This window comes from Penicillium psychrosexuale (assembly GCF_028828465.1).
Source record: "Penicillium psychrosexuale strain IBT 29551 chromosome Unknown utg000002l, whole genome shotgun sequence".
NCBI lineage: Eukaryota > Fungi > Ascomycota > Eurotiomycetes > Eurotiales > Aspergillaceae > Penicillium > Penicillium psychrosexuale.
In genome coordinates, this window is record NW_026643187.1 from 4,654,221 (window position 1) to 4,675,543 (window position 21,323).

Genomic DNA, 21,323 nt, shown 5'->3' on the forward strand with positions numbered 1-21,323 from the left:
CTATCTGTATTCAGACTTGATTCCTTTTATAGACTCTTGTTAGCTTCTTTCTTTTAAATATCTCTTAGCCATCGAGAAAATATGCACTCTCTAGCCGTGGTTTATATAAAACTCCTAGGCAATAAATGCTTAGAGAGATATGTACGGCTTAGTGATGCATTCAGGTATGCTCTGATGTATTGAATGTCTCCATGCAGGTTGGCAAACCTCTCTTTGCTTGCTGTTTTGGCACCTAAGAGCTTTGTGTCTTTGTACTCACGAAGCTATTAAGAAAGCTCATGGCAGTATCTAGATGATCATCAACATTTTATCTCACATCATTCTCTCCTCTTCAGAAATGTAGACAGTATACGTGCATCACGTAGAAAATGTATTTTACGAACAGTTGAATACACCTGGATTGCAGCCTCTGACCTATAGCGCTTCAACCAAACAGATATCTGCTTCATGGACACACTACTCGATGCATCCGAGATTGAGCACACTGATATTGTAGCCCCATTCCCTAAGACAAGCTCTAGAAGGAAGTGCAATGGCTAGAGCATTCATATTGAAGTAAAGTGCCTCAAGCTTCGACGACATCATAGGTATACACCTAGGCATATAACCTCCTTCCTCGTTTTGTTAATCATCGTGTTAAACGTTTAACGCGTTTGATTCCTACTTATTTTGATTTCTTTTTTCCCCTGCACGTCTCCTTGTTCAATCTTCACGTATCTATTTCCCAGCTTTGTATCATTCATCCTCTGCTTCATCACCACAATGGCTTCTATCCAGAATGTCCCTAACAAGGACGTCGCTCACCCGGACGTCGCTCATTCAGACGTCGCTCACCCAGACGTCGCTCATCTAGGCGTCGCTCAGCAGGATGTAGCTCACGAGGACATCTCTCACCAGGACGTCACTAACCATGTCGCTCAACATGATGTCGCTCACCAGAGTGTTGCTCGACAGGATGCCTCTGCCTTCAATCAGGCTCCTTTTAACCAGGCTGCGTGGCTTACTGCCAAATCAGGCCGTCCCCTCAAGATCGGCATCGCGCCATTCACACCTCCGTCTGCCCATCAAATCGTTGTCAAGAATGGTGCTGTGGCTGTCAATACCGTTGAATGGACCAAGAAGTTGATGGGCAACATGATGTCCCCCTGGGTCAAGTACCCGTTTGTACTCGGAAATGATTGCGCTGGTGAAGTTGTGCAAGTCGGTGACATGGTCAGTCGCATCAAGGTTGGTGATCGGGTTCTTGCCCACGCCCTCTCCATGGATCCAGCTGTCAACAAATCTTCTGAAGGTGCTTTTCAAATCTACACTGTGATCCGTGACAATATGGTCACGGTTATTCCGGATTGGCTCTCTTACGAAGAGGCTTGCGTCATTCCCCTCGGACTGTCAACCGCCGCGACCGCCTTGTTCCACCGAGACTTCCTATCTCTCAGTCTCCCTGGTACTCCGCCGGGCACTGGCCCAGAATGGCTTCCCGAAGTGGTCCTGGTCTGGGGTGGATCGACCAGCATCGGTTGCAGCGCCATCCAGCTCGCCGCCGCAGCTGGTTACGAGGTTATCACCACTTGCTCTCCCAAAAACTTTGAATATGTCAGTAATCTTGGCGCATGTGCGGTCTTTGATTATCGTGACAAGGCCACCATCCAGCAAATCGTTGAGCTTCTCGAGAACAAGAAAGTTGTCGGCGCCATCGCTGTTGGGGACGACTCAACTGATGCTTGTATCGAAGTCCTCGCGAAGACAAACGGCTCGAAGTTCGTGGCGCGGGCCAGCTTTCCACCCCCGAAAAGAATCATAAGTACAACCTTCCAGCTATTCCGTGCCATGGCAGCCTCGGTTCGGTCGAACATCAAAACTTTCATCAAGGCGAAACGCAGTGGTGTGAAAACGAAGTTCATCTCCGGTACCTCTGCGGCCCATAACGAGGTTGGTGCTATGGTTTATGACCACTTTCTCCCTGGAGCTCTTGCCACTGGGGTTTTCGTTGCTGCTCCCAAGCCGCGCATTGTGGGGAAGGGTCTGGCCCAAATCCAGCTTGCTATGGATTGCCACATGAGGGGTGAGGCAGCTCAGAAGGCTGTTGTCTCGCTTTGAATTTGTCACGAGCCGGTTTCGGGTGTTGTTCTTGTTTGCTCTCGTCTGAAAGGGCACATGCAGGACCTAGGAGACTAGGTAATCAATATGCAATGAAATCCTAATTCAATCTGAACACAAAGTGAGTAAAATTAAAGATCAAGGTCATACTTGTAGTGAGAGGAATACATTCTCAAGAATACCCGCCTTATGATCGATATGTAATATGAATGGTACTTGACTCAAAGACACTGACTACTTGAATACTACAATACTACATCTGTATACGCATACAAGACCAAAGAAAATAATTGAAAACAGAAGTATCCCAACGCCTCCCCACTCTCGATATGGTGAGCTAAAACATATTCATTTCCAAGAAGAAAGGTGGCTCCGGCTGACCTGTGACTTCAGACATAGTACACCCTTGAACAGTCGACAGGTTGCACACTTTGTGAAACGAATCATAGTCCGAGTCGAGCAGCTCCAAGTAGCTCGTAGCCAAATTATTCCCACCTTGCAGAACTCGCAAAGCTTTTTTCACATCCTCCAACTTATGCTGTTTATCCTCCGACGCGGAGACACATGTACTCGGTCGATCGGCATGTGTCTTGAGAAACTTTGCCGAGAGATAGAGTAGCATGGGAGAAAATGCATGCGCCTGTACAACCTTGTCAGACACAAAACCACCGTCAATTCACGGGGAGCAAAGGGGGTGGTCTCACTTTAAAAAAGCTGGATCGGGTGAGCGGCTTCGCTAAACCTACTATCTCGTACGCGGAGTAGAGAGGAACCAGGATAATCTCATCATCAATTTCCACATGCAGGGCCTCTATTATGTTGTAGAGCCATATCACAGCGGCATTGGCGAGCATGTTTGTGAAGAGGCGCATGGGGTCGTGGAGTTCGGGCGAGGACGGGGGTAGTGAGATCAGCATCAGCCGCTGCTGTCCCATTTGGTATAGTCGAGTATGGCGTTTCCAGCTATCTCCCTGGCTCGGAGACGTCTTATCACCGTGCGCGGCTCGCTGGAATGCAACGCTGTGCCAGCACAGCGTGATCAGGACAATTGTCTCCGCGAAAGGCGGTAGCATTTTCTGTCCGGAGGCCTCGATCTCGTCATATAAGGAGTCCATAATGACTGGCCTGCTGTGCTGGAAGTCTGACTCCGAGACGGGGAGATATATGCATAGCTGGAGATGTTAGTGTCACTCAGAGCATTCTGTAAAAAAGGAGTAATTGCTCACTGCTTCCTCGTGCAGACTTAGAGGCCACTCGTCAGAGATATTGAGGAATCGATCTAGACAATATGCTAGCCAGTAGGTCCGTCGCTTTTCCTCGGCCTCGGCCCAGGCTTCGGGGTGTGCCATGTTTATACTAATGTCATTGAGCCGATCAATCTCGTGCAATTTGGCGAGTTGGATAATGCGAAATGCACGTCCTGCGGTAAGCCAGGCTCGGCGATAGCTCATGTAGCGGAACTCATAGTGGGTTAGAAGAAGCCACGCTTGGGCTGCCTGAAGACAGGCCGCACCGCTAGATTCAATATCGTTATCAAGGGCCTCAATCCCGGACCGCGCACGGCTGTAGAGAGACTCTCGCATGTGCTGTAAATGGGCAGATGAGGCCGCTGCAAGTGTCCACATTGCAAATTGCAAGCAGACGTGAGAAGCTAGTTTGTTAAATCTCTGTGACCAGGAGAAGTACCGGCCCTGGTGGAGCATTGGCGCGACAGGGTGTACTCTGTCAAAATATAGTTGATCCCTTCGCTAGCTGTTAGAAATATCCGGACTTAGAGGGTAAGCTTTGCATACAGATCTGCCTCGATTATATCTGAGCTCTCATGGTCAGGTGGGGTCATTGGTGTAATAGGTGAAGTTATTGTCGATGCCTCAATGGAGTAAATAATGTCACGACATTCGTCTTTTGTGGCATTGGGGATGTAGTCCTGGGGCGGGCTGAGCATTTGAGTTGTCTCGTCGGAGTGATATTTCTCACTGCCGTCCAATATTTCGTTGGGACAGAGATTGCCCTGATCACAATTTATGATGCTTTCCAGTGTGGCTAACGATAGAATTAGCAGGGAAGGTGTATAGGTCACATTTTGAACACACCAATGCGATTGCGCAAAGCCTTCAGATGTCCCTTCTTGGGGCCCCGTGGCGAGCGAACCTGATTCACAAGGCAGGCCGTACCAGAATCCTCGCACTGGTCACATTGAGGCCGTCGTCTATTGCATCGAAGTTTCTTTTTGCGGCATTCCTCACAAGCCTAAGTTGTCAGCGCCAAGAGTTACTTTATGAGCTAAATGGCTATTGTCTCACCAGTCCAGGCTGCTGTCGTGAGCCTGACATATTGAGGAGTTGAATAGAATGCTGATGTGCTGATGTGCTGATGTTCTGATGTTCTGATGTTCTGATGTTCTGATACCACTGTGCCTCCAGTAAGAATAAGACTATCCGAGTCAATGACACAGGTATATGTAGTGGATATTTATAGCTGTCAACTAAGACTATTGAGTGCACTCCAGCCTGAGTCGCTCAAGCGTCGGCAATTATAGATTAACTATTGGTTTCGCCAGATACCCTCCCCTGTAGAAAGCTTCTTTCACGATCTTCCAAATTTGGCAACTTGTACTTGTCGAAAGTCTACTCCTCTTCCCCGATGAAGTCCGAAGAGAACTCCTACGTATGGTGTGATCAGCACTACATCCGAAATGACCCCATACTCATGACCTCACGTCTTTCAGCTAACCAAGATAGTGCCTGCCAAGGGTAAATGGCTAATGATCTAGATAGCTTTGAATAAACTTCCCCGCCTGCGCTGGGTGCAGCGTTAGTATTTTTATCACGCCACTTGGGTAGCATAGATAAGCTGGATGGTGGTAGTAAGTATCAACCAGTTAACCATGTTTGTCGATTGTTGATCAGAGGTTGAATGATCTGTCATCTTGGTGTTAGGTCTGTTAGCCGAATCGGTTAGTTGCTCAAGATTGAGGTTCGGATTGTTAATCTAGTGTGGCAGGTTGTGTGGATATGCCACGCCGACTGGCTGTTACATATCTCAACCGCGGCACATGCAGCACGTGGACAATGATTTGGAATTGATAATTCAAATCACACCTACTACGCAACAAGCTGAAATGGAAGTAAAGCTGATTCTCGGCCTAGTTGAGCCAAGAGAGTGTAGCACAAAACAGTTGTGAAATGTACGGGGCATTGATTGTATCATTGGCTCGTTTCAGAATATCTTCTTCGATCTCAGACGCAGAAGTAGTATGGTATCTAGAGTGTTTGGCGGTTTGGATGTATCTTTCATGGTTGAGATAAGGGTCTTGGATGCAGGTTTCCGTAATAATCTCATTGACTATTGGACAGATATAAAGATCAATTGACAGGATGAGAATCTCGGCCCATGACTGCCTAAGCGTATCAGAAAATGGATTGGGTTACAGCTAGATCAGGTAGGACCGAATATCCGGAAATCTCACATATTGATCTGCTCTCCGCGACATGATAAACTGAACCTGATCGAAAGGGTCTCTTGCAGCAATTCCAATGGCACCTAGTACATTTCCCTCGTGGCTACAAATTGATATTGTTGCAACCGGAAACATCAACACAACGTAACTTCAAGAAAAAAGCTTGGATGTGACTTAACCTGGTCGACTGATCATGGTAGCAATAAATAGATGCACATTGTACGCCTTTGCCCCACATTACAAGTTAAATCTCTCTCTTATTGGTGAATATTCCCCTGTGAGAGCCACGCGAGGCTATCGCACACACCGGGGGCTACACTAACCAAATACGGTAGGTACAGCGTAATATACTATCATCTCAATGTAATAGTTTATTGCTGATTGATTTCCAAACTACCATTTGCTCGGGGGAATTAAGCACAAAGGCAATCAAGCCAAGTGCTATGATGGACTGCACCATCCGCTATCGGGACCTGCGTCATCCTACTGCCACCGCTAGGACTACGCGGGGCTTATCTCGTGCACTTCAGCTAGTTCCGGCACCTACTCACGGCAGTAGATATTGTGAGATTATAATGTTGATAGGCTCCCTATCGCCCCGGGTCAAAAAAAAGGGTTGTACGTATTTGGAATTGATAAAAGGCTATAGTCCTTGAACCCCATGTGACCTTCGGCGCGCGGCTCTGCTCCCCATTGTGTACCTCGGCAGTGATATGGTGCTTACTCATCGGTCATTATTGGAATCTCGACTAGCCAGATTCGGTTTCTGCAGGATCTGTCGATATGCAATGTCGCAGTAGGGTGTGGCTCGGCCACCCTATTGCAGTCCTCGAGTTCGGGCTAACGGAATGTCCCAGGCGGAACAGAATTGCACTAAATCTCACAAATTCTAGGCGTAAAATGCTTCGTAGCACGTGTGCCTCGAAACCCACGAACGAACACAGTCATATCGCGCTTGATCCAGACGGGAATAGATTCTGTTTATACAGCTGTTCAAAATTTCAATCCCATCCTCAGGCACGAAATGCGGAGTCCAATGCCTATACTGGGGGCATCTTACGACAGACCCGATAAGAATTTAGATAACCTCCGATGATCAACGGTTCTAGCCTGTTAGCGCCGGGACGGGCCGGACTGTGGGTAAGTCCGCGGAGTTACCAAACTGGAAGGGGGTAATCCGGTTTCCGTACCGAGCTGTATAAGCTTTCCATAATACAAGGCGAAAACGGGTACATAACTCAATTACTATGATCCAAGTGGCGAGTGGCGGCGTCGGACAGACATGAATTATTTGGTCTCAACTTGTCGGGGCTGAGATGTCCGCTACTTCTGAGAAATGCAAACCGCTAAATTACGCCGAAAAGCGGAATCCCTACCATGTCGACATCCCATGTTCAGCCGCAGGTCGCCCCTGATCGAGCTGCAATAATCTGGGGCAATAGCGCCTGCGTGAATTTCCAAATAACCCCTCCATTGTGAGAGATCAATGCAGCGCCGGTGTACCAAGTGCTACGTTTTCCCTGCAACGCATACAGGTCACTGTAGAAACCGTCGCGGATAGCTTGAGCCGACACACTTAGCTTGAATGGCGTGTGAGAGTTGAATTTGATGATTTGGGGAGTTGTAATCGTAAAGTTCTGTGCTTTCTGCAGGTTCTGAATGGCCCGAATAGTCGCTTGCTCGACTGCCAACCGCGTCATGTGTGACGGGCTACGGTACCAGACGTAGAACACTCCCGGAATGCGGGTGCTCATAATTTGGGAAGCTCCAGGTTGCTGAGGAATGTGGTATGTTGCAGATGAGTTGTTCGCATTGATCCACTGGTACCCTTCGGGCAAACCAGTGTTATTGAGTAGTAGGGTATAGTAGCCCATATAGGTCCACTGTGAGAACATCTGAAGCTCCTCTAGATTTAAGTTGAATGGCCTCATATTTTCTAGAGTCGGGGGAATGGTGATCAAAAGCTTAGATGCTTGGACGAGCTTGAATCCCGTGGGCGTCTTGACGACGAGTGAGACGCCTCGTCCTGTTTGTTGTCTTGCAGCAGCCGTCACGGTTGAGGAGACGAGGGCGTCTGATCGCAGCTCAGCAAGAGCCTTGACGTATAGCTCAGAGTTGTTATTATCTGCGGTGCTGAGCCCAGCACCTGCTATTTCTCTCAAGTATGCAGCGTCCACCATCTTCATCACGTTGACTGTTAACTGCTGTAGTGGATTTGAAATTCCCTGGGAGCTGAGATAAAGGTTAAAAGCAGCATCCGAGATGTTATATTTGACAAGGAAGTCCCCCAATGGTAGGAGCAGGTCTGGAGGAACAGGCTGTGGGATTTTCCAGGTAGAGTCCAGCCAAGGGTACTGCGCGAGCTGAATGGCCCATCCGGTCAGGTTTCGACTGGGGTTGAATATCACAGGGTTTCCTGTATTAAAATCTGCCAACGAGATAGTGGCACTGGGCTCGGTAGACTTGACAAGGGAGATGTTGAAGTGGGCAAAATAGTCAAGCGTGATAGAGCTGTTCAGGAACGAGTGCACGCCATAATCCACAGTGAGACCAGTAGATTTATCAGTGTAAGTGTTTGTGTGGCCACCCAGGTGCTTCTTTCTTTCCACAACCACTACGCTCTGGCCCATCTTGCGCAGGTTGATGGCGGCATATGTTCCCGAGGATCCCCCTCCAACCACGGCAACATTGCAGACTATGACATCTGCTTTGGCGTAATTTTTGGGATCGAACGTATTGCCGGTGACTGCCACGGCTAGCCAAAATGTGACCACGGAAGGAAGTTTTGACAGAAACATGATTCAGGAGACAGCTTGTTGTATTCAATTGAGGTTATGTTTTAATCACTTGGTATTTGAACACTTTTGGCGCGATATGTGTTAGCATACAGCTCTTTCAATTAAAACTTATATCCGTCAGAAGGAGGTGTTAGTCGGTAGATGCAATCCAGGAAGCTTCCGACTATCCAGTGGCGACTGCCGTCGAATCTACACTAAGGTATTAGTGTCACTCACGCTTCCTGATGGGGTATATCTCACAAAGTTCGTTGTTCAACAAAGCCCAGTTCGTCTATTTTATTAGTTTCTTGCAGCTCAAGAGTTTAGTTTCTTGAAACTCCCACTTCTTCCGCACTATCCGTCACTGGCAACCATCGCAAGAAATAGCACTTCTAGCCTCCCTCACATTTCTTGTATTCAAAAATCTGACAAGGTACCGATCTGGGGATGTAGCGGAAAGTGGGGCCGTCAGATAAGCGTTCGGTTGATCGTCTGCAGGTGATAAACAGTTGTCAAGAGTGGAATAGTTTCGATGGTAATGTTCAATGTGAGGGAGTCGAGGATAGGTAGGGAAGGAGCGGAGTTCTGCTTTGGGGAAGCTACAATCGGTTTTGACAAATGTTGTCCACAAACCCCAACACCTAGGAAAGCCGCGCTGGACCCCAAACTCCCAACCTTCCAAGTAACCACCCCAATTATTCCCTGCCAGCACACAACTCTTCGTTCTACACCAGCATCAAACCTCAAAGCAAGATGAAGCTCATCCTAGCTGGCGCGACCGGTCTCCTGGGCACTGAGATCATGAAACAAAGCTTGCAAATCCGCGAGATCACTCAGGTCATCGCGTTGGCTCACCAGCCCGTCCAGCTCGACAAAAGCATCGACTCGTCGAAGCTGAAGATTATCGTCCTTCGCGACTATGGCGAATATCCTGACGACGTGAAGGCTGAGTTTGCTAACGCGGACGCGTGTATCTGGTATGTCTCAGGCAGCACCCTCATTGCCTAATTCAGACTGACCACAACACTTCGTGCGTACTACCTGTAGGGCTGTCTCCGTCACACCCTTACGTACCAGCAAAGCCGAACTCAATCGTGTATTCCATGACTGCACCAAGCTTGGGTTTGAGGCCATGTACGAGGCTGGACCGGCACGTCCCTTTCGCTTCATGTACTTGAGTGCGGATGGAATATTTCGAGACCCGACAAAAAAGGCAGTCATCATGGCAGATTACCACATGATACGAGTAATGGATTCAAATCCCAGAGCCCTGTGAAATATTCTGGATCTTACGCTAATGTCGTGCTTTTGGTGAGCTAGTGCAATGCAGAGCTCATGGTGCTCAAATTCCCTACCGAGAATGAAGGAGTTGAAGTTTGCATCGCTCGTCCCGGCGTGATTGCTAATCCCTCGACATGGTCGAGAGCTTTGGTGGCCAACCTTTTCCGTATCGTCGGTTTTTTCGGACGGTCCCTTCCGAATATACAACGCAGCGAGCTTGCAGCGGCGGTGTTGAACCAGGTCATGGATGGATTCGAGAAGGAAGCTCTCTTGAATGCCGATCTCGTTCGCATTGGACAAAGGGAGCTGAAATTTCGCAGTATGCCCTACCGATTCTGAAGATAGAAAAGGAAGCTGAGTGCCAGATTTGAAGCGTTCTCCTCTTCAAACTGAAAATTTGGGTTTTCTTTGATTTGGAATGTCACAATGTGAGAAAGGGGCGTTGGTGGCAATCCACACGATAAATCCTTTTTTATCATAGTCGACCTGTTCCAAACAAACCAATTGAGTCCAAGTTGAAAAGTCTCTAATCGAAGCGAATTATTCCGCGATCCATCACTTTTCGTACACAGACATACCTAGAACAAACACATAGACGTATTTTCCTAGGTGATAGTGGCCAATTCCTGATCCAGTGGCATTGAGGCAAATTATATATTATCTCCCAAGTTAGGTGATCTTGACAGTACTAGCCTTTGTCCTGCGAGGTTTCAAACATGGACTACGGACAATCCTTTTGATCTATTAGACCTAATATCACTCACGGCCACCTTATAACATCAACCGATGAATAAATTTGTAGTCCAGACAACTTCCCTCCCCCACGGAGCGGCGAATTTCATGTGGGCGACTCCGCAAAATGTCATGAATAGTCATAATGACGATGCAGAATCTCCCCAGCCTATAACTAAGGCCCCATCTCCATGCACCGGCAAATCTCCCAACAGACGCTCGATAATTCCTGCATTCAAAATGGTCACCCCCAACGATACCCAAGCCCTGAACCTGGAGTCACGGGAACAGGAAGATGAGACCTCGGATATGAAAGATCCTGTTGATGCCGGTTCCTCTGACATGGACGAGGAAATGAGTACGCACCTTTCTTCCTACTTGACCATCTCCAGACCTGCTAACTAGCAAAACCAATCCCAGTCCAGGACTATAGGACGCTTATGGATAAAACCAACCTCGTGGACAAAGACCGTGTTCACCGCGCAAAGGCCAGGGTATCCAAGGCCTATCATCAACCAAACGAGGAGGCAAGTGATATTTCTTGGCGGCCTGATCCGTCGGGCCATCCGCGGAGGACTTTCTAGGTGGTTGTATAGGAGTATTGTTGATTCCTTGTCAGAGAATGAACGATGTATTTTTCATTCGCTTTGTGCACGCTAGTATTGTCTCACGGAGCATAGGCAATTGAATATTCAGGAGTCTCCATAGGCCTGGACTATGTGAGATTGAAAACTGCTCTGATTGTAGAACCTTTGATCCTAGTAAGAAAGTAAGACTGCCTCTATATCATTGGTGGGAGAATGTTTTACTGGCCAAGTAGACGTTAAATCCTACTGGTCAATATATGCTGACCCCGGATTCCGAGCCAGGGTCATCATGCAGCTAAAAGTTAAGATGTGGCCTGCATAACGGGAGATCTACACGATCTAGCCACGCGGGCCTGGCCAGGATGCAAACCTTGAACGTTTAAGGCGGCAACACAGGCCTTCTACGCGACATCAATGTGTTGGAAGGAAGCGGAAGAGATAAATAAATCGTGTAAACGTGAAAAATCAAGTAAATGCTATATGTACAAGAGTCATGTCGAACGCCGTCCCAATTTGTGCAACCGGTTTCCACCCGCTCAAAGCTTTCCCTGTGCCTCTTTGGCCGCCTTGGCGTGACGCTCGAAAGAGGACACGGGGGGAGCGGAGTTGGGGTTGGGGTGGTGCTTCTTGAGCGCCATCCGGACATTGTACTCCAAGTCGAGGGAGGCCTTGGGGTCGTTGGTCTTGGGCTTGAAGTCTACGACGAGATCATCCTTGACAGCGAAGACGGAGTCGATGGCGAGATGAGGGTCGTCGCTCGGGTAGATCTGGTTGATGACGGTGGCGTAGTCGGGGTGGGTAATCATGAGGTGGATGTGGGCGGGACGCATGGGCGAACGGTCCATGAGGTTGAGGAGGACACCGGCGGGGCCGTCGGTGGGCAGGGAGTAGGGAGTGGGGTGGTAGCAGTACCAGTTGAATTCTCCCTTCTCGTTTGATCGGAACTTGCCGCGCAGGTTGTTATCGGTCTGGGTGGGGTCCTGGAAATCGTATTGGCCGTTGGCCGAGGCTTGCCAGATGTCGAGGACAGCGCCGGCAATCGGCTTGCCGGTCTCCATATCCGTAATGGCACCGTGCATGAAAGTGACACGGCCATTAGGCTTGGGATCCTGGATGATGCTGTCGCCGAGAGCGCGGAAGGGGGCGTTGGGAGACCAGAAGGGGCCGAGAATGACGTTGGATGTAGGGGGAGAGACCGTCCTCGGTGATGATCTTGTTGGCGATCTCATCGACGAGACTGATTTGAACAGTTAGCTTTCGGTTTTTTTTCGGTTTTGTTTTCTTCTTTTTTTTTATAAAAAGCAGATGTGAAACTTACGACTCAAGGCCGATCACGTCACAGATACGGTGGCCTTCGTTACGGATAGGAGTGCTGATCTGGCCGATAGAGTTGATAAACTCAACGCCGAGCATCCACTCAGCGGAGGTCAACTCAACCTCACGAGCAAAGTCATGGATGTGCTTGATAAGAGAACCCAAGACAACGCGAGCACGCTCGGGGGTATTAGGGCCCATGCCATTGATGACAGAGGGGGTGAAGTTGGGGTCGAACTGGCGTGTGGAAGACATTTTATATTATTGAAGAGAGCTGTATAAGTCAAAAGTCAAGGAAGTCAGGGCGGCCTTTGCAGGTCTATATACACGATAGACGACGGCATATTGTTCGGCTGGTCGTGGATGTGGGGAAGTCGCAACGGTGCCAAAGCCGCAAAAATCCCGTTGTCACCTGCCGAATGTCGCGATCGCGTTCATCCACGATGGTTCCATTCTGGCATCGGTCAGTCCTCAACAGCCGAGGGGCGGCTGGTCTCCTATTATATCAGCGCGGGGTGGCCGGGGTAGCTCTTATCCGCGGGTAAGCCCCGGCACCTTCACGTACCTGCTTTCACCGCCTTTTGATTGGTTCGGCTTTTGGTTTTCCTCACGTGCCGACTTGCCGATATCTGGAGTTTACGGAGTTGATATGCAATGAGAGGGCAATAATACAGATTCTATTGGTATAGATCTAATTCAGCTATTGGTCAAATCTTCATTAATACTGAATTTCTACCAAATCGCTCACCTCGTAATGTCCTACATCAAAATCCCCACAGTCTACCTGCTGATTGATCTTCCGATATAATGCCTTCAAACCCTCGCGGTCTTCGTCATCACATTGTGGCCAATCCTCCCTATCTTCCCCCCCTCCCCTTGGGTCAAGAAAATGAGAAGGTCCTGTACCGCTATCAAACTTCATATACCGGTCACACATCAATGCCGGCCTAAGGTCCAGTTCTTTCTCAAAAGGCAACTCATTGTACCCTGAATCCCATGCTTCATTGTGACCAATTGCAAAGCGACGGAGATATGGAAGACCTGTTTCAAATGAGGCAAAATATTCATTCCACCGGCGTGGATAATGATAGTGCCAGGCCTCGCCCCACCTGTGCTTGCTAGTTTGCCATTTCATTTTGGATATCGGTACTGGGCAATCGTCAATGTAGTATTCGACGTTCGATAATCTCACTTGGAATAAAATCGTACAATCGTCAAGGTAGAGTTCATGGAGTGTTGACGAGTGCGAGAGAATCCAATCAACCTGCTGGTCTTCGAAAAAGGAGAAGTTTCCCAGAGTGAGCGATTGCAAATTTGGAAAGTGAACCCCTTCGAGGCTGAATTTGGGATAAAATCCCCAGTAAAGGTCGGAGTATAGAGACAGCTTCCGGAGTGATCCCATCGTGGGTTTCAGCCAGACTGATGACAATGTATGTGCGTAGAACTCACGCACTTCCTGTTTCTGTTATATCTCGCCGAATTAGTATAAGATATTATACTCAGCATATGTTGAAGCTGTAGACTGGCTTGTGTTACTACGTACCTCGAGTTCCGCTTCAGTACACGCAGGGTCGCATTCATGCACAACATTCAGTCTCAACGAACTCAGCGTACTCAGTACTTGCTGTAAATCCTCGCTCAATGGTGTCACCTTCTGCTGATGCTGAATCCCCAGTTCTTCCAACGGTCGCTTTAAAGACACTAGCCCCGTACCCAGCCATTCTAAGATGGTTTCTCGGTAATCAAGTGACTGGGATGGATAAAACCAACTATCTCCGCCCATCGCGGCATATTTGTCGAAGCGCAGAACAACGCTTTTGAGATTCGGAATATTTGGAAGCATAAGTAGGAGCTCCTTCCATTTAACAGGTGGTTCAAGCTCATCGTTATCTGTGTCGGGGTCCTAATGTGTTGCGTATTAGATACCCATTGACTGCATGACAGTGCATATCTCACGCACGGATATAAACTCCACAGTATTGAGGCGGATCTTGTGCACGTATTCTTTCAACTGCGGATGTGTTATGATGGACTCGAAAGCCTCACAACTTATATCCTCCGTAAACAGTGAGACTGTGGAGAACAGATTCTTCGTTGCAGAGGCGCATAACATGTGGTTTGTCAGCCTCAGGGCCTTGAGCGTTTCCGTGTCCGACAGAGACGTGATGATCGCAAGTAGCTCTGAGGGAAGGGTGAATAAGGCCATATTCTTGCAGTGGAAGATATAATTATCGATCAGAAAAGGAGGTGTCAGACCTTCTTATAGAACATCTGGTCCGATATGCTAGACCGAAGGGTGGCGGTTAGCTTATGTCGACGGAAAATCCCGCAGTGTCTCAAAGTTCCCCGATCTAGCTACTGATCGGTCTTTGTCCTTTTTATTCTTTCGATTTTCTTCGTTAAACTCCGGACAACACCTAAAGATTTTCTGGGAAAAAGTTGGCGGCCAACTGGCCATAAGTTCAGCAGACCTGCGATCCCATCAATCACGTGATCTCTCTTATCTTATCTACACGGGTTAGCTCCCGAGGTCACCTGGGCAACCTTCTCCGTAACGCGATACTCATACTACTGCGAGTTCATAGGATTACTGTACTCTTCCTGACGAAGATATCAGCACAGACATGATCCGTACGTTTGGAAATGATAAGGCTAAATTCATTCAAGGATTTCCAGTTCATGTTCAAAGATCATAGGCTACCCACAAGAAACCAATGCAATAATCACCAAGCTAAAACCTCTTTCTGAGCTCCACAGGCCAAGGCCGCACAGATCTGCTCATCCTTCTCACTGACATCTGCATTGCATGGCACTTTCGGTTTCGCCGGCCAGATCTCCCGGCCCGCGGATTTCTCACGCTCAAAGTGCTCCGTGATGACATCGCGGACTGTGCTCTGGAAGAACAGCGGGGCCTTCTCGTACTTAGGGTGAAGCTCGCCGCTCGTAAAGACATTCCGGTCGAGGTTCTTCTGTGCGTTGTTGCAGAGGACTTTGTCTTCTCCCATGACGCGCGCGTACATCTCACTGATAAGCTTGAAGTCTGTCTCAGAGGAGTTCCGGTTCCGGTAGATCTCGTAGTCCATCTTGGAGTTTTTCGGGCTTGAGGGGAGGAATTTCTGTATCATGATAAAGTGCGGCCTGTGTGTACATGTTAGACGATGTACTATTTGAGAAAGCACGGACTGGAAACACTCACGAGACAACCATGGCAGACATAGGGAAGTAGTAAGTACTGGCCGTGTAAAGACCCTTCTCGATTTGCTCCGGTGTAGATTCGCAATGGTGTTGGATATGTCCATCTTTGAGATCGCTGTCGAAAGATTCCAGGTTAAGGAACTCAGGAATATCGGCGTGTGTTGTAGGGCAGTGGTAGCATTCGTTGAAGTTATCCGCCAGAATCTTCCAGTTATAGTCGCCCTCGAGCGCATAAGTGTGGTCAAGATCGTAGTCGTCGAAGTTGTAGGCTTTGTACCGTTCTTGCTTGTCGACGTCTCGGAAATGGTCTTCCCATGACACTTCTGGGACTTCATTCGCATCCATGTTGACCCAGATGAAGCCATTGACGTCGACCTTGAGATGGATTCTGAAGAGGCCGTTCTGCTCCTTGTCGAAGTTGCTCAGCTCTTGGTATTTCGTGGCTTTGGCGAGTTTACCATTCAGTCCGTAGGACCAGCCGTGGTATCGGCAAGCGAGGATTTGCGAATTCCCGGATCCTTCTTTCTCAACGACCGGGTACGCACGGTGTCTGCACACGTTGTGGAATGCGTTGATGTCGCCCTGACGGTCGCGAGTGATGATAAAGTCAAAACCTGCAAGCTCGTAGCGGAGCCAGTCTCCGGTGTTCTTCAACCGCATGCTGTGGGTGATGAAGAGCCATCTCTTCGAGAATATGGCTCGGCGCTCTAGTTCGTACATCTCTGGTGAAGTGTACCATGATGCAGGTAAGGCGCGAACGGCTGAAGCTTTTGTCTCTTCCTTAGAGGCAGGAGCATTGAAGCCGAAGTAGTTGAGCATTGAAGCCATGATTAAGTAATAAGAAGGTACAATGGAGAGTGTCTTCCAGTCTTTGTTGCTTTAATGGTAATCATATCGATCCCTTTATATGCTCCGGAACAATTTGATATTGGACTGATAGCCACGTCTATACAGCGATCATATGAACGATCTGGTTCCAATTTGGTAGGACAACCCATCGCGAGGCGGGTTGATCTTCCAAGAACAGACATCGAACCCGCCAACCCGCCAACCCGCCAACCCGCCAACATAGTACTACAATCCGTACTACAAGCCGGGGGACTTGACACTATTGTTGATTATTGGGTCAAATGATATGAAACCCGACATGTGCTTGGGCAGGCATTATCTAGTTCCACGCTACAGTGGCTTTGTTTGCAACATGTCCTTCCGAGTCCATAGATAATGTGGCTGGAAATACTTCGCATCACCTAAAGATAGCTTGCCAAATCGATTATTGTTATTGTAAACGAGAGAAGCTTAATAAATAACATATACACATATACCAAGTCAACAAGCACAATAGAAGTTTCCCTCGTGTTACAACGTGCATATACCGGATTACCCCGCTAACCTACTAGTTGAAGGGGAGTATCGGAGCCTTGCAATTATCTTTCCTATACATGTAAAAAGGCCCTTCAAACTAGATTCAATATCCTTCCTTTATACCCCAGCAGAGGCACTGAAGTGGCTTCATCTATGGTGCTCCCACTTTACATTCCACCTTGCATCCACACACCCGCCGGCCAATATCACCTCCCACCGTCCGATCAACCCCTCAGAATCCAAATCGAAGGACCCCTAATCGCCATAGAAAGGCTCCTGCCAGATATCCCATGGCGTCTTGATTCTCGAGATCGAGTATTCCCACAGCCAGCAGGCCCAGAGCTAGCACGGTTAACGTATCAAACCATATACGGACGGGATATTCATCCAGAAGTCCTTGGTGATCTAGTTGTGCAGGATGAGTACCTGGGTTGGATGCCAGAGGAACGCCCAGAAGAGTAAGTATCTATCAATCTCCGAGGTCCTAGTGGAAGCAACCAGCTCTGATATTCCCTCCTGCTGATCCGACTAGGCTGATTGACTATTATGGTGTAACATTTGACCATCTCGTCCCGGCTAGTGCTATCAACCCTGAGGTGTTACAGATTAACATTATTGAGATTGAGGATGATGGTGGTGTTTATGCAAATACATGGCTTTTGTTTGCGGTAGATCCGACTGAGTTTATTGGGAAGAAGGTACTAGCAGTGCCGAGATGTTGCCAGAAGAGAAAGGGGACTCAGGATCGCTGGCGGGTGAATGCAATGGTGGACCAGAGGGTTCATGGGCGGGAACTATTGATGGGAGCTAAAGAATGGGAGGATTTAGTTAAAGGTCTGGAGAAGGATCAAAAATCGGACGGAAGTTGAGAACTTGAATTGATATACATGCGCTGAGTTCTCTTCTAATATGATTAATACGCTGATGCCAAACACTGGACATGTTTTGTCTTCATCGAACAATAGCCCTTATCGTTGTTTTTCTCTTTTTTCAACAGGAATTTGGTCGTATTCGTACAACATCGTCATTGGAGAAGAGTAAATTGCTTTCCGAGAGCCAGCAGACGCAATGTACTAGAAGATTCCTTTGAATAATGCCATGCTGAATCCTCATTCCAGCATCAAGAGTCTTACTTCTTTGCATCATGCAATTCCCCTCGCTCTTTCACTAAATTCGAAATCGCAATGCTGGCATCATCCCCCAACTTCGCGAATCCCTGAATCACACCCTCACGGTCCCCAGGCCGCATTTCCTGGCTCATCTTGAACTTCCCCTGAAGCTTGGTGATCCGAATCTCAATCCCGACAATGTTCTTCTTCAGGAGATCAGTGTATGACTTAGGCGCATCGGACACCTCCCACGGCTCCGGTTTATCGCCACCAGTATACCCCATCGACTTCTCTGAATGCTGCGACAGATCATGCAGCTGCTTGGCGAGGAATGCGCCGGTCTCGGGTGTTTTGGAATCATAGTATAGCGACATCTTGCCGTACGCCTGGACGGCGGAGTAATTCCATGTAGGCACAACCCTCCCGGTATCTGGCTTTGTCTCGACGTAGAATTTCGGAGTCACGTAATGTTCGTATTTGCCATTGAAAAGCACTAGGACGTCATCGTCGAGTTCGAGAACGTTCGGTGGCTTGTCATCCACAGCCTCCATCATTGACTTGACTTGTGGATTCTGCTTGGCGATGTGGGCGCGGAGATAGGCATCTGTCTTGCCTGTTTCCTCGGGGAAATCCACCACGAATGGGGCATGGGTGCACTGTAGGAAGTCTTGCTGGGAGGAGTTCATGCCGGTGATCAACACCCCGAGTGGGTGTTGCCGGATGAAATGGAGCAAGGCCTCTTTGTCCTTCTCCTCGTGGGCACTTTGGAAGAACATGTTGAATAGTAGCTGGGAGGTTCAGAGGAGGATGGAGTTGGAAGACGAAGAGGCGTGAAGGCAATTGTGTAGGGACGAAAGACCCCCCAAAATCTCACATTATCGGATCGTTGATTTGTTATCAATGGCCAAGGATTCGTCCACTAAAGGCATGTGTAACCGGCTGCAGAGACCCAGCGGGGCGGGAAGGCGCAGGGACTTTGGCATTTCCCCACCGGATTATCGAATTCCCGAGACAAGGCGAGGAGATCACATAAAAGTTGGATTACATCATTGGCAAAGGTCAGACTTGATATTTATATTGCACTCCAAAGAAAAGCAGTGTTGTCCTGGGGGATATACACCAGATTGGGTATAGCGCAATCTAGCAGAAATATGAAGGGCTGCCATTGGTCATATCCAGTTGGATCCACTTTTATCTGCAACACAAATCCACACACAACTTGATATACGGCTTGAGACACTACCAGCAGATGTCAGTATAAACTGGGCGCGAGTTTGTAATAAAACCATTCATTCGATATATAAGATAGGGGGATAGAAAGAGGGTATAGGTTGAACGCAATAAACCGTGAAAAAACCACCATAGAAGCCACACAAGGGGAACTAGAACCAAGACTCCATCGCTCCAAAACAAAAGCCACCTGCGTAAACCCTCAAGATACGCCGATTTTTGAGTGCCAGCAGGTCGCAAGACCCCGCATATAACAATCGAATCCCAATGACTATCTGTCAATGAGATGAGAGTAGAATATCAATCAAACAGAAAAACATGAGGATAGTCTGGCATGCGGGTCATCGTTCAGAAAGCCAACGCAGCTCGAGTGGCACATCCTCCATATCATCGTAATGTGTTGACATCGTCTTCGTCATTCCTGATGGAACATTACATTGCAAGACTGGCTGAGCCTGCAGCCGCAGATCCCCAGCGCAGTTTTCGCAGCCCGCCGCGGACCGCTTCCTGGCCACACCCCACTGAGGGGCGAGGGGTAGAAACACCATCTCCCACCATTCCGAGCTCGGCTCGCCCGACCTCACGGCCAATCATATACCCCGCGGAAAAACTGATTGCGGAGAATAGAACGACAACACCCGCGCTGATGACCCATGTCATGACCGTGGGGCTCATGGCCGTTGTTGGATCCGTCATACTCACGCGACGACTCTTTTTCGAGGCAACACCGCGGTCTTTGGGGGAACTTGAACGACGCTTTGCTTTGGAGGCAGAGTCAGCTGATACCGCCGGTGCTCTTACGCGTCTCTGTGGTACTCCTATAGACGGGCTTGATTCTGGATAGCGTGGCGAGGATGGGCTCTCTTCATCGCTGCTATCTTCTCCCATGGCAACTGATGGGCCGACTAGTCGGAATGAAGCAGGTTGTCCGCTTCCAGGGGGAGCCGCTGGGGTATCTGATGGTCGACTATCATTCTTCGGAAGGCCTCTGGCGGCAGCCGCACATGAAAGAAGTGTAGATAGGCTGGCACGAAGGGCGGCATCGTGGTCGGCATGATGGGAAGGGGAGATCATGTTGTAAGGGCTGTGCTGATATGGAGATCTCCGCGATGACCGTGGGTTGGGGTAGGATTCTCTTCGAGGAACAGTACGGCGAGTAGAGGCAGACGGGACACTAGATTGTGGACGCCGTGCAGACCATCCAGGCTCCGACGTCGCTGGCGGGTGTGTGAATATGTTTGGTTGAGGTACGAAAGGTGATGTGTTGATTCCCATCCCTAGGGCAGTAGAACTATCATCTTCATCATCGCTGGAGGCAGCGTCTGAACCTGAGAAAAGGGGTACAGAGCGCGCAGATAATGCAGTTCGCAGCCTTGGGCGGGTCATATCTTCATTTGAGCTGCTGAGAACATGATCAGACTCGCTTTCGCTCTCCTCATATTCCTCTTGACTGCTACTGGTTTGGCTGGCATCCTGCGACGCATAGGCCACCTGGGCGGTGGTAATAGCGGCAAGATGTTGCAGATGGCGTCGGCGACTGCGGCGCTGATATGCGCCCGCGCCTCTTTGCTCGACCCGTAATCCGGTGGTAATTATATCTTCATTTGTGGCAGCAGAGGAAATTGAGGAAGAGGAGGGTTGGGAGGACACGTCGATCCAGGAATCTATGTAGTATCGCAGTGAGTACATTATGGAGATCTGGGAGCGATTTTGTATGCATATTAAATTTCACCGGAAAGGGGGTACCGGTCGCATTATAACTACATACCCTCTGATCTCATGGGCGCCGCACCCGATGGCTGAGGCTGACCGGTATCTCGAAGCGGCTGATGGCCATCGCGCGTCATCCGACTTGCGGCTCTAGACTCACGCGCCTGACCTAGTAGGTCGCAGTGATTTGGTTGCATATTGAGGGTTGGAGGAATATGGGAGGATATGGGCGGAGACGAACAGAAATATAGAAAAGAGGGGGTCAGGCCACCCTGGAATGGAGCACAAGAGAGCGGTCAACGTGGGGCGGGAGAGATTATCTTATCAAATGTGGAGTCGATCGATCGATGCCCGACACAATGTATACTCCTTTCTGCTAACAAAAAGCAGGAGATGAAAGGGGTTAAAAGTAACCAAGATGATTATGTTTCTCTGTAGGAGAGAATGAAAAGAGACAAAAGGAAGA

At 48.8% G+C, this 21,323-nt stretch overlaps 11 protein-coding genes across 11 annotated transcripts; 4 read left to right on the top strand and 7 right to left on the bottom strand.

Annotated features, from left to right (window-relative positions):
- Positions 1-762: 762 nt before the first annotated feature.
- On the top strand, positions 763-2,097 carry N7518_002885 (zinc-binding alcohol dehydrogenase family protein; the record flags this gene model as incomplete). Its single annotated transcript, XM_057183812.1, has 1 exon — positions 763-2,097. The coding sequence occupies one exon, from the start codon at positions 763-765 to the stop codon at positions 2,095-2,097; it is 1,335 nt and encodes a 444-aa protein (XP_057045262.1).
- Positions 2,098-2,434: 337 nt separating this feature from the next.
- N7518_002886 (Zn(II)2Cys6 transcription factor) lies at positions 2,435-4,430 on the bottom strand (the record flags this gene model as incomplete). Its single annotated transcript, XM_057183813.1, has 6 exons — positions 2,435-2,737; positions 2,802-3,269; positions 3,324-3,819; positions 3,891-4,140; positions 4,191-4,347; positions 4,401-4,430. The coding sequence occupies 6 exons, from the start codon at positions 4,428-4,430 to the stop codon at positions 2,435-2,437; spliced, it is 1,704 nt and encodes a 567-aa protein (XP_057045263.1).
- Positions 4,431-6,951: 2,521 nt separating this feature from the next.
- N7518_002887 (amine oxidase, flavin-containing superfamily) lies at positions 6,952-8,355 on the bottom strand (the record flags this gene model as incomplete). Its single annotated transcript, XM_057183814.1, has 1 exon — positions 6,952-8,355. One exon carries the CDS (start codon positions 8,353-8,355, stop codon positions 6,952-6,954), a length of 1,404 nt encoding a protein of 467 aa, XP_057045264.1.
- A 624-nt stretch (positions 8,356-8,979) lies between these two features.
- N7518_002888 (uncharacterized protein) lies at positions 8,980-9,954 on the top strand (the record flags this gene model as incomplete). The annotated part of the gene is made up of 3 exons (XM_057183815.1): positions 8,980-9,311; positions 9,382-9,580; positions 9,655-9,954. Coding segments are annotated over 3 exons (831 nt in total), but the record flags the coding sequence as incomplete, so codon positions are not given.
- A 633-nt stretch (positions 9,955-10,587) lies between these two features.
- N7518_002889 (uncharacterized protein) lies at positions 10,588-10,931 on the top strand (the record flags this gene model as incomplete). The annotated part of the gene is made up of 2 exons (XM_057183816.1): positions 10,588-10,705; positions 10,753-10,931. The coding sequence occupies 2 exons, from the start codon at positions 10,588-10,590 to the stop codon at positions 10,929-10,931; spliced, it is 297 nt and encodes a 98-aa protein (XP_057045266.1).
- Positions 10,932-11,470: 539 nt separating this feature from the next.
- On the bottom strand, positions 11,471-12,503 carry N7518_002890 (putative catechol dioxygenase; the record flags this gene model as incomplete). Its single annotated transcript, XM_057183817.1, has 2 exons — positions 11,471-12,158; positions 12,253-12,503. 2 exons carry the CDS (start codon positions 12,501-12,503, stop codon positions 11,471-11,473), a joined length of 939 nt encoding a protein of 312 aa, XP_057045267.1.
- A 463-nt stretch (positions 12,504-12,966) lies between these two features.
- On the bottom strand, positions 12,967-14,454 carry N7518_002891 (uncharacterized protein; the record flags this gene model as incomplete). Its single annotated transcript, XM_057183818.1, has 3 exons — positions 12,967-13,710; positions 13,792-14,151; positions 14,209-14,454. 3 exons carry the CDS (start codon positions 14,452-14,454, stop codon positions 12,967-12,969), a joined length of 1,350 nt encoding a protein of 449 aa, XP_057045268.1.
- A 517-nt stretch (positions 14,455-14,971) lies between these two features.
- On the bottom strand, positions 14,972-16,271 carry N7518_002892 (aromatic ring-hydroxylating oxygenase subunit alpha; the record flags this gene model as incomplete). Its single annotated transcript, XM_057183819.1, has 2 exons — positions 14,972-15,386; positions 15,445-16,271. The coding sequence occupies 2 exons, from the start codon at positions 16,269-16,271 to the stop codon at positions 14,972-14,974; spliced, it is 1,242 nt and encodes a 413-aa protein (XP_057045269.1).
- A 690-nt stretch (positions 16,272-16,961) lies between these two features.
- On the top strand, positions 16,962-17,677 carry N7518_002893 (uncharacterized protein; the record flags this gene model as incomplete). Its single annotated transcript, XM_057183820.1, has 2 exons — positions 16,962-17,266; positions 17,341-17,677. The coding sequence occupies 2 exons, from the start codon at positions 16,962-16,964 to the stop codon at positions 17,675-17,677; spliced, it is 642 nt and encodes a 213-aa protein (XP_057045270.1).
- A 260-nt stretch (positions 17,678-17,937) lies between these two features.
- On the bottom strand, positions 17,938-18,693 carry N7518_002894 (FMN-binding negative transcriptional regulator; the record flags this gene model as incomplete). The annotated part of the gene is made up of 1 exon (XM_057183821.1): positions 17,938-18,693. One exon carries the CDS (start codon positions 18,691-18,693, stop codon positions 17,938-17,940), a length of 756 nt encoding a protein of 251 aa, XP_057045271.1.
- An 886-nt stretch (positions 18,694-19,579) lies between these two features.
- On the bottom strand, positions 19,580-21,054 carry N7518_002895 (uncharacterized protein; the record flags this gene model as incomplete). Its single annotated transcript, XM_057183822.1, has 2 exons — positions 19,580-20,811; positions 20,916-21,054. 2 exons carry the CDS (start codon positions 21,052-21,054, stop codon positions 19,580-19,582), a joined length of 1,371 nt encoding a protein of 456 aa, XP_057045272.1.
- Positions 21,055-21,323: the final 269 nt, after the last annotated feature.